We start from the raw sequence: 12,715 nt of genomic DNA on the forward strand, positions 1-12,715 counted from the left end.
CCACAACAGATCTAGTATGTTATCACCTCAACAGATCTAGTATGTTATCACCTCAACAGATCTAATATGTTATCAACCCCTCAACAGATCTAATATGTTATCATCTCAACAGATCTAGTATGTTATCATCTCAACAGATCTAGTATGTTATCAACCCCTCAACAGATCTAGTATGTTATCACCTCAACAGATCTAATATGTTATCATCTCAACAGATCTAGTATGTTATCACCTCAACAGATCTAATATGTTATCACCACAACAGATCTAGTATGTTATCACCTCAACAGATCTAGTATGTTATCAACCCCACAACAGATCTAGTATGTTATCACCTCAACAGATCTAGTATGTTATCACCTCAACAGATCTAGTATGTTATCACCTCAACAGATCTAGTATGTTATCACCTCAACAGATCTAGTATGTTATCACCTCAACAGATCTAGTATGTTATCACCACAACAGATCTAGTATGTTATCACCACAACAGATCTAGTTTGTTATCACCACAACAGATCTAATATGTTATCACCACAACAGATCTAGTATGTTATCACCACAACAGATCTAATATGTTATCACCACAACAGATCTAGTATGTTATCACCTCAACAGATCTAGTATGTTATAACCTCAACAGATCTAGTATGTTATCAACCCCACAACAGATCTAGTATGTTATCACCTCAACAGATCTAGTATGTTATCACCTCAACAGATCTAGTATGTTATCAACCCCACAACAGATCTAGTATGTTATCACCTCAACAGATCTAGTATGTTATCACCACAACAGATCTAGTATGTTATCACCTCAACAGATCTAGTATGTTATCACCTCAACAGATCTAATATGTTATCAACCCCTCAACAGATCTAATATGTTATCATCTCAACAGATCTAGTATGTTATCACCTCAACAGATCTAGTATGTTATCAACCCCTCAACAGATCTAGTATGTTATCACCTCAACAGATCTAATATGTTATCATCTCAACAGATCTAGTATGTTATCACCTCAACAGATCTAATATGTTATCACCACAACAGATCTAGTATGTTATCACCTCAACAGATCTAGTATGTTATCAACCCCACAACAGATCTAGTATGTTATCACCTCAACAGATCTAGTATGTTATCACCTCAACAAATCTAGTGTGTTATCACCACAACAGATCTAGTATGTTATCACCTCAACAGATCTAATATGTTATCACCTCAACAAATCTAGTGTGTTATCACCTCAACAGATCTAGTATGTTATCACCTCAACAAATCTAGTATGTTATCACCTCAACAAATCTAGTGTGTTATCACCACAACAGATCTAGTATGTTATCACCTCAACAGATCTAATATGTTATCACCACAACAGATCTAATATGTTATCACCTCAACAGATCTAGTATGTTATCAACCCCACAACAGATCTAGTATGTTATCAACCCCTCAACAGATCTAGTATGTTATCACCTCAACAGATCTAGTATGTTATCACCTCAACAGATCTAGTATGTTATCAACCCCACAACAGATCTAGTATGTTATCACCTCAACAGATCTAATATGTTATCACCTCAACAGATCTAGTATGTTATCACCTCAACAGATCTAGTATGTTATCACCACAACAGATCTAGTATGTTATCACCTCAACAGATCTAGTATGTTATCAACTCAACAGATCTAATATGTTATCATCTCAACAGATCTAGTATGTTATCAACCCCTCGACAGATCTAGTATGTTATCACCTCAACAGATCTAATATGTTATCACCTAAACAGATCTAATATGTTATCACCACAACAGATCTAGTGTGTTATCAACCCCTCAACAGATCTAGTATGTTATCACCTCAACAGATCTAATATGTTATCACCTCAACAGATCTAGTATGTTATCAACCCCTCAACAGATCTAGTATGTTATCAACCCCTCAACAGATCTAATATGTTATCAACCCCACAACAGATCTAGTATGTTATCACCTCAACAGATCTTGTATGTTATCAACCCCACAACAGATCTAGTATGTTATCACCTCAACAGATCTAATATGTTATCACCTCAACAGATCTAGTATGTTATCACCACAACAGATCTAATATGTTATCACCACAACAGATCTAATATGTTATCACCTCAACAGATCTAGTATGTTATCAACCCCTCAACAGATCTAGTATGTTATCAACCCCTCAACAGATCTAATATGTTATCAACCCCACAACAGATCTAGTATGTTATCACCTCAACAGATCTAGTATGTTATCACCTCAACAGATCTAGTATGTTATCACCTCAACAGATCTAGTATGTTATCAACCCCACAACAGATCTAGTATGTTATCACCTCAACAGATCTAATATGTTATCACCTCAACAGATCTAGTATGTTATCACCACAACAGATCTAATATGTTATCACCACAACAGATCTAATATGTTATCACCACAACAGATCTAGTATGTTATCACCACAACAGATCTAGTATGTTATCACCTCAACAGATCTAGTATGTTATCACCTCAACAGATCTAGTATGTTATCACCTCAACAGATCTAATTTGTTATCACCACAACATATCTAGTATGTTATCACCTCAACAGATCTAGTATGTTATCAACCCCTCAACATATCTAATATGTTATCACCTCAACAGATCTAGTATGTTATCACCTCAACAGATCTAGTATGTTATCACCTCAACAGATCTAATATGTTATCACCTCAACAGATCTAGTTTGTTATCACCACAACAGATCTAGTATGTTATCACCTCAACAGATCTAGTATGTTATCAACCCCTCAACAGATCTAGTATGTTATCACCTCAACAGATCTAGTATGTTATCACCTCAACAGATCTAGTATGTTATCATCTCAACAGATCTAGTATGTTATCAACCCCACAACAGATCTAGTATGTTATCACCTCAACAGATCTAATATGTTATCACCTCAACAGATCTAGTATGTTATCACCACAACAGATCTAGTATGTTATCACCACAACAGATCTAATATGTTATCACCACAACAGATCTAGTATGTTATCACCACAACAGATCTAGTATGTTATCACCTCAACAGATCTTGTATGTTATCACCTCAACAGATCTAGTATGTTATCAACCCCTCAACAGATCTAATATGTTATCAACCCCACAACAGATCTAGTATGTTATCAACCCCACAACATATCTAGTATGTTATCACCTCAACAGATCTAATATGTTATCACCTAAACAGATCTAGTATGTTATCACCACAACAGATCTAGTATGTTATCACCACAACAGATCTAATATGTTATCACCTCAACAGATCTAATATGTTATCACCTCAACAGATCTAGTATGTTATCACCACAACAGATCTAGTATGTTATCAAGCCCTCGACAGATCTAGTATGTTATCACCTCAACAGATCTAATATGTTATCACCACAACAGATCTAGTATGTTATCACCTCAACAGATCTAGTATGTTATCAACCCCACAACAGATCTAGTATGTTATCACCACAACAGATCTAGTGTGTTATCAACCCCTCAACATATCTAGTATGTTATCACCTCAACAGATCTAGTATGTTATCAACTCAACAGATCTAGTATGTTATCAACCCCACAACAGATCTAGTATGTTATCACCTCAACAGATCTAGTATGTTATTACCTCAACAGATCTAGTATGTTGTCACCTCAACAGATCTAGTATGTTATCACCTCAACAGATCTAGTATGTTATCACCTCAACAGATCTAGTATGTTATCAACCCCACAACAGATCTAGTATGTTATCAACCCCACAACAGATCTAGTATGTTATCACCTCAACAGATCTAATATGTTATCATCTCAACAGATCTAGTATGTTATCAACCCCTCAACAGATCTAGTATGTTATCACCTCAACAGATCTAGTATGTTATCAACTCAACAGATCTAGTATGTTATCAACCCCACAACAGATCTAATATGTTATCACCACAACAGATCTAGTATGTTATCACCTCAACAGATCTAGTATGTTATCACCTCAACAGATCTAATATGTTATCACCTCAACAGATCTAGTATGTTATCACCACAACAGATCTAGTATGTTATCACCTCAACAGATCTAATATGTTATCACCTCAACAGATCTAGTATGTTATCACCTCAACAGATCTAGTATGTTATCACCTCAACAGATCTAATATGTTATCACCTCAACAGATCTAGTATGTTATCACCTCAACAGATCTAGTATGTTATCAACTCCACAACAGATCTAGTATGTTATCACCACAACAGATCTAGTATGTTATCACCACAACAGATCTAATATGTTATCATCTCAACAGATCTAGTATGTTATCAACCCCTCAACAGATCTAGTATGTTATCACCTCAACAGATCTAGTATGTTATCACCTCAACAGATCTAATATGTTATCAACCCCTCAACAGATCTAGTATGTTATCATCTCAACAGATCTAGTATGTTATCAACCCCTCAACAGATCTAGTATGTTATCATCTCAACAGATCTAGTATGTTATCACCTCAATAGATCTAGTATGTTATCACCTCAACAGATCTAGTATGTTATCAACCCCACAACAGATCTAATATGTTATCACCTCAACAGATCTAGTATGTTATCACCACAACAGATCTAGTATGTTATCAACCCCACAACAGATCTAGTTTGTTATCACCTCAACAGATCTAATATGTTATCACCTCAACAGATCTAGTATGTTATCACCACAACAGATCTAGTATGTTATCAACCCCACAACAGATCTAGTTTGTTATCACCTCAACAGATCTAATATGTTATCACCTCAACAGATCTAGTATGTTATCACCACAACAGATCTAGTATGTTATCAACCCCACAACAGATCTAGTATGTTATCACCTCAACAGATCTAATATGTTATCAACTCAACAGATCTAGTATGTTATCACCTCAACAGATCTAGTATGTTATCACCTCAACAGATCTAGTATGTTATCAACCCCACAACAGATCTAGTATGTTATCACCTCAACAGATCTAATATGTTATCACCTCAACAGATCTAGTATGTTATCACCTCAACAGATCTAGTATGTTATCACCACAACAGATCTAGTATGTTATCACCTCAACAGATCTAGTATGTTATCACCTCAACAGATCTAGTATGTTATCAACCCCTCAACAGATCTAATATGTTATCAACCCCACAACAGATCTAGTATGTTATCACCACTACAGATCTAGTATGTTATCACCTCAACAGATCTAGTATGTTATCACCTCAACAGATCTAGTATGTTATCACCTCAACAGATCTAGTATGTTATCGCCTCAACAGATCTAGTATGTTATCACCTCAACAGATCTAGTATGTTATCAACTCAACAGATCTAGTATGTTATCAACCCCTCAACAGATCTAATATGTTATCATCTCAACAGATCTAGTATGTTATCAACCCCACAACAGATCTAGTATGTTATCACCTCAACAGATCTAGTATGTTATCACCTCAACAGATCTAATATGTTATCATCTCAACAGATCTAGTATGTTATCACCTCAACAGATCTAGTATGTTATCACCTCAACAGATCTAGTATGTTATCACCACAACAGATCTAGTATGTTATCACCTCAACAGATCTAGTATGTTATTACCCCTTCAACAAAGCTAATATGTAGTCTGTATTGCATGTGATTATTTCAGTATCATGAGGAGATTGCTGCCATGGAGAAGAACATGAGTGACTTGCTGGACTCGGCTGGGTTATTTGAAGTCAATGTTCCTGACTTTAAACAACTAAAGCAGTGTCGTAAAGAGATAAAGCTGCTAAAGACACTTTGGGATTACATTGTGATGGTACGCAGCAGTATTGATGACTGGAAAACTACACCATGGAAGGACATCAATGTCGACCAGATGGATATGGACAGCAAGAAGTTTGCCAAAGATATCCGCACTTTGGATAAGGAAATGAGAGCATGGGACTCCTACTTAGGACTTGAAAACACTGTCAAGAACATGCTGACCTCTTTGAGGGCAGTCAGTGAGCTTCAAAATCCTGCCATCCGGGACAGACATTGGCAGCAGCTTATGGCAGCAACAAAGGTATGTTAAAAGTAAACCCGCTCCTAGTAAATGTTTCTGGCCTTAATAAGGAACCATGTTCTAGTCCTGGTGAGGGAAAATGTCCTGGTCCTAGTAAACAAACATGTCCTGGTCCTGGTAAACAAACATGTCCTGGTCCTAGTAAAGAAACATGTCCTGGTCCTAGTAAAGAAACATGTCCTGGTCCTAGTAAAGAAACATGTCCTGGTCCTAGTAAAGAAACATGTCCTGGTCCTAGTAAACACACAAGTCCTGGTCCAAGTAAACAAACATGTCCTGGTCCTAGTAAACAAACATGTCCTGGTCCTAGTAAACAAACATGTCCTGGTCCTAGTAAACAAACATGTCCTGGTCCTAGTAAACAAACATGTCCTGGTCCTAGTAAACAAACATGTCCTGGTCCTAGTAAACAAACATGTCCTGGTCCTAGTAAACACACACAAGTCCTGGTCCTAGTAAACAAACATGTCCTGGTCCTAGTAAACAAACAAGTCCTGGTCCTAGTAAACAAACATGTCCTGGTCCTAGTAAACAAACATGTCCTGGTCCTAGTAAACAAACATGTCCTGGTCCTAGTAAACAAACATGTCCTGGTCCTAGTAAACAAACATGTCCTGGTCCTAGTAAACAAACATGTCCTGGTCCTAGTAAACAAACATGTCCTGGTCCTAGTAAACAAACATGTCCTGGTCCTAGTAAACAAACATGTCCTGGTCCTAGTAAACAAACAAGTCCTGGTCCTAGTAAACAAACATGTCCTGGTCCTAGTAAACAAACATGTCCTGGTCCTAGTAAACAAACATGTCCTGGTCCTAGTAAACACACACAAGTCCTGGTCCTAGTAAACAAACATGTCCTGGTCCTAGTAAACAAACAAGTCCTGGTCCTAGTAAACAAACATGTACTGGTCCTAGTAAACAAACATGTCCTGGTCCTAGTAAACAAACATGTCCTGGTCCTGGTCCTAGTAAAGAAAATAATTTTATGGTCATTAAGTCATGATTTCGGCAATAATTTTTGTTTTGAAATGTATAGGCTGGTTTAGACATGTGGCCACTATGAAATATCAAATTTCCCTGCCTGAAAATACCCAAATTTCACCATTTTGGCATATTTTCGTGAGTTTAGTTGTCTATTGTGGCAGATTTTATCGATAATTTTTAGCAAAATTATATCCATAATAAAAGATAAACACTCCAATTAATGTTTTATGGTTGTATATTTGAAACATATAATATTTTATATATTTTTAATTGGGCTCCACAATAGGGCTATTATCCCCTTTTGTGGCTCTTCTCCTTTTCGGAATTTGCCTTAAATGTGAAATAATTTCAATCTGCCCCAAAAAGCCCTCAGAAAAAGCTCTTTCTACACTTAGTTGTAGGATGATGGTAGTCGGCCAAACTTTTGGTTCAAGGGGCAGAAAACTGCTTGCTCAATTATTACATTATCCTGTTTATTATATAACCTTTTTTTTCTGGAAAGTAGAGTATTATGATAAGCGAGATCAACTGTACTAGTTTCTGGTGCATGGTTTGAATGTTTTTAGTGTTAATGACTGTTTTTTATTACAAATGTTGATTCCAGACAGAAAACGTAAGTTGGGATTGCAAGTTTATTTAAAATCTGTTCCTATGTTTATTCATGTGTTATTATGTTGCCTGCAAAAAGCAGGCCATATATAGGTATCACGATGTCAGCGGCGTTCACACAGAGGTTTTTCCTGATAACTAAAGTTTCCTGGGGCTGATCAAACTCAAACTTCATGCAGATATTCTTTACCAAAAGTGCTTGCTTGAAATTGCTTTTCAGGTCCAAAGGTCCAAGGTCGAGGTCACTTTTACTAAAAGTAGAAGATTTGTTTCCTTGTGATACCTCAGGTTCCTTAGGCCCATCAAAACTCAATTTGCATGCAGTTTTTTCTTACCACAAGCGCTTGCATACAAAATTATTTTTTCTGGTCTAAATGTCAAAGGTCAAGGTCACTGTTACTATGCAATAACTCCAATTCTTTTGAGTCAATAAAGCTAAAACTTTTTTGGATTCTCATTTACCGAAAGATCCTGCTCTGTATTGCTGAATTTTGGAGCATATTTGTGTTAACATTATTTCTTGAAGTAAAAAATTTATCTATTTCTTCGTAATCATCTAACTTGCTGTGCAGGCGACACATCCACTTCCGTGGAATTCTTATTAAACAATGCATGAGTCATGACAATGAAACATTTTCTGTTGATTGTTGGTTGTTGGCTACCGTTCAGTTGGTATTTTCACCACTTTATGATAATGGATAAGTAAGGCAATGTGTTATCACAGCAGAAACCAAGTAACCACATTCAGTAGTGATAAACCAAATTACAACATACAGTAGTGATAAACCAAATTACAACATAGAGTAGCGATAAACCAAATGACAACATACAGTAGTGATAAACCAAATCACAACATACAGTAGTGATAAACCAAATTACAACATACAGTAGTGATAAACCAAATTACAACATACAGTAGTGATAAACCAAATCACAACATACAGTAGTGATAAACCAAATGACAATATACAGTAGTGATAAACCAAATTACAACATACTGTAGTGATAAACCAAATAACAACATAGAGTAGCGATAAACCAAGTAACCACATTCAGTAGTGATAAACCAAATTACAACATACAGTAGTGATAATCCAAATAACAACATAGAGTAGCGATAAACCAAATGACAATATACAGTAGTGATAAACCAAATTACAACATACTGTAGTGATAAACCAAATAACAACATAGAGTAGCGATAAACCAAGTAACCACATTCAGTAGTGATAAACCAAATCACAACATACAGTAGTGATAAACCAAATTACAACATACAGTAGTGTTAAATTAAATTGCAACATACAGTAGTGATAAACCAAATAACAACATTCAGTAGTGATAAACCAAATGACAACATAGAGTAGTGATAAACCAAATAACAACATTCAGTAGTGATAAACCAAATTACAACATACAGTAGTGATAAACCAAATTACAACATACAGTAGTGATAAACCAAATGACAACATAGAGTAGTGATAAACCAAATTACAACATACAGTAGTGATAAACCAAATTACAACATACAGTAGTGATAAACCAAATCACAACATACAGTAGTGATAAACCAAATGACAACGTACAGTAGTGATAATCCAAATTACAACGTACGTACAGTAGTGATAAACCAAACTGAGTTATACTTGTATGGGTAGGGGGTGTTTGTTAGTCTGTGACATACAGTTATACTTGTATGGGTAGGGGGTATTTGTTAGTCTGTGACATACAGTTATTACTTGTATGGTTAGGGGGTATTTGTTAGTCTGTGACATACACTTGATACAGTTATACTTGTATGGGTAGGGGGTATTTGTTAGTCTGTGACATACACTTGAAACAGTTATACTTGTATGGGTAGGGGGTATTTGTTAGTCTGTGCGTACACCTGAGACAGTTATACTTGTATGGGTAGGGGGTATTTGTTAGTCTGTGACATACAGTTATACTTGTATGGGTAGGGGGTATTTGTTAGTCTGTGACATGCAGTTATTACTTGTATGGGTAGGGGGTATTTGTTAGTCTGTGACATACAGTTATACTTGTATGGGTAGGAGGTGTTTGTTAGCCAGTTATTTACAGTTCACAGAATGCTTGTTTTCCTATGATTTTTTGTCACATTATGCATTGAAGAAGACTACTTTTACTTTAAATTTGAAAATAAAGTAAATATTTGTGTTATACTGAAGCCTTCATCTCTGCTTGAGATTAATGGTAGCAATGTCTTGCTATTTAAGGTACGGTTTGTTATGGATGAGAGTACCACTCTAGCTGACCTGCTGCTACTTAACTTACACAACTTTGAGGATGAGGTACGCGGCATTGTAGACAAGGCAGTGAAGGAAATGAGTATGGAGAAGGTACTGAAGGAGTTGGACACCACCTGGACAACAATGGAGTTTGACCATGAACCACACCCACGTACAAAGATCACTATGCTGAAGACAAGTGAGGAACTCATCGAAACCCTTGAGGACAACCAGGTAATAACCTACAGCAGTTCTATCTATTCTGAAGCAATCATAAAAATGTTAAAAATATAATTTCATATCTGACAGATTTTATACCTTTCTGACTGTCATGGATTTGTTTTGACAGGTACAACTGCAAAATATGCTGTCCTCCAAGTATATTGCCCACTTCCTTCAAGAAGTGTCAAGCTGGCAGAAAAAGCTGTCCACTGCTGACCAGGTCATTTCTATCTGGATGGAAGTCCAGCGCACATGGTCTCATTTGGAAAGTATTTTCATTGGCTCAGAAGATATCCGAGCTCAGCTACCAGAAGACTCCAAGAGATTTGATGGAATTGACAATGACTTCAAGGTTAGTGATATATTAGTCATATACTGAAGAATTGCTAATGCATTATTAAAAAATCAGACTTGCAAAATACAGAAATTTTCATTTAGAGTTGTATTTTTCAACAATACTACCTTAGCTTAGTAGAATTATTCTTATGACTATAGATAACAACTAAAATTAATAAAGCACAACAAAATAGCACAATGGAAACATACATCACAGATAGCTTAAAAACTCTTCAAGTCTTCTAGTAGCTGAGCTCAGATATCTTCTGAGTCAGTTGTTATACATGGACTTATATTGCTATTGTCTAAAACTCTAGAAAGAAAAAGTTGAATAATTGTTAAAATTACACCAGTAAAGATAAGAACTTATGACCTCAGGAACTGGTATCAGAAATGGAGAAAACAAAGAATGTTGTGGAGGCAACCAACCAACCTAACCTGTACGAGCGTCTGGAGGCCCTGCAGGGTTCCCTGACAATTTGCGAGAAGGCATTGGCAGAGTACTTGGAGACCAAGCGTCTGGCTTTCCCCAGATTCTACTTTGTCTCCTCTGCAGATCTCTTAGACATCCTGTCTAATGGCAACAATCCAACAGCTGTAAGTTTTCTTACCAGTCTAAGTGACTACCTTTTTTGGCTACAAATGAATGAAAGCACTTGTTTTTGTACTCCTATATCTTGAAAATGAAATTTTTTCGAAAATCTAGAGTATTGTCAATCGACTTTCTTTTAGATGTAGTGGTTTGATCATGCTGTATGACACCACAACATGTCGGTACTTCATAGAATTTTGATAATTGTGTTGAAACAGGTACAACGTCACTTGACCAAGTTGTTTGACAGCATGGCCAAGCTGAAACTGATCCAAGATGACCAGGGTAATGATACTAAGACAGCAACTCTGATGTGGAGTAAGGATGGTGAAAGTGTGGAGCTGGACAAGGAATGTGACCTTGGTGGCCAGGTGGGTCAGAAACAAAGTGTATCGCCAACGTTTTAGATTTATGCATTGTATTATCATCAACAACGACCACTTTGTTGTAGATTGATCTCCTGTATCTATACTGTATCATCAACAACGACCACTTTGTTGTAGATTGATCTCCTGTATCTATACTGTATCATCAACAATGACCACTTTGTTGTAGATTGATCTCCTGTATCTATACTGTATCATCAACAACGACCACTTTGTTGTAGATTGATCTCCTGTATCTATACTGTATCATCAACAACGACCACTTTGTTGTAGGTTGATCTCCTGTATCTATACTGTATCATCAACAACGACCACTTTGTTGTAGATTGATCTCCTGTGTCTATACTGTATCATCAACAACGACCACTTTGTTGTAGATTGATCTCCTGTATCTATACTGTATCATCAACAACGACCACTTTGTTGTAGATTGATCTCCTGTATCTATACTGTATCATCAACAACGACCACTTTGTTGTAGATTGATCTCCTGTGTCTATACTGTATCATCAACAACGACCACTTTGTTGTAGATTGATCTCCTGTGTCTATACTGTATCACCAACAACGACCACTTTGTTGTAGATTGATCTCCTGTGTCTATACTGTATCATTAACAACGACCACTTTGTTGTAGATTGATCTCCTGTATCTATACTGTATCATCAACAACGACCACTTTGTTGTAGATTGATCTCCTGTGTCTATACTGTATCATCAACAACGACCACTTTGTTGTAGATTGATCTCCTGTGTCTATACTGTATCATCAACAACGACCACTTTGTTGTAGATTGATCTCCTGTGTCTATACTGTATCATCAACAACGACCACTTTGTTGTAGATTGATCTCCTGTATCTATACTGTATCATCAACAACGACCACTTTGTTGTAGATTGATCTCCTGTGTCTATACTGTATCATCAACAACGACCACTTTGTTGTAGATTGATCTCCTGTATCTATACTGTATCATCAACAACGACCACTTTGTTGTAGATTGATCTCCTGTGTCTATACTGTATCATCAACAACGACCACTTTGTTGTAGATTGATCTCCTGTGTCTTTACTGTATCATCAACAACGACCACTTTGTTGTAGATTGATCTCCTGTATCTATACTGTATCATCAACAACGACCACTTTGTTGTAGATTGATCTCCTGTGTCTATACTGTATCATCAACAA

General features: G+C 36.5%; 1 protein-coding gene across 1 annotated transcript in view; it reads left to right on the plus strand.

The window, feature by feature from the left end:
* The window catches only part of LOC117321748 (dynein beta chain, ciliary-like), a 69,687-nt gene that overhangs the window by 24,511 nt on the left and 32,461 nt on the right, over positions 1–12,715 (plus strand). Inside the window, exons 17-21 of the mRNA XM_033876267.1 lie at positions 5,745–6,146; positions 9,976–10,221; positions 10,337–10,561; positions 10,924–11,142; positions 11,356–11,508. Coding sequence (XP_033732158.1) covers positions 5,745–6,146; positions 9,976–10,221; positions 10,337–10,561; positions 10,924–11,142; positions 11,356–11,508 — 1,245 coding nt within the window. The remainder of the gene's footprint in view (positions 1–5,744; positions 6,147–9,975; positions 10,222–10,336; positions 10,562–10,923; positions 11,143–11,355; positions 11,509–12,715) is intronic.

Source organism: Pecten maximus, chromosome 1 (assembly GCF_902652985.1).
Source record: "Pecten maximus chromosome 1, xPecMax1.1, whole genome shotgun sequence".
NCBI classification, from domain to species: Eukaryota; Metazoa; Mollusca; class Bivalvia; order Pectinida; family Pectinidae; genus Pecten; species Pecten maximus.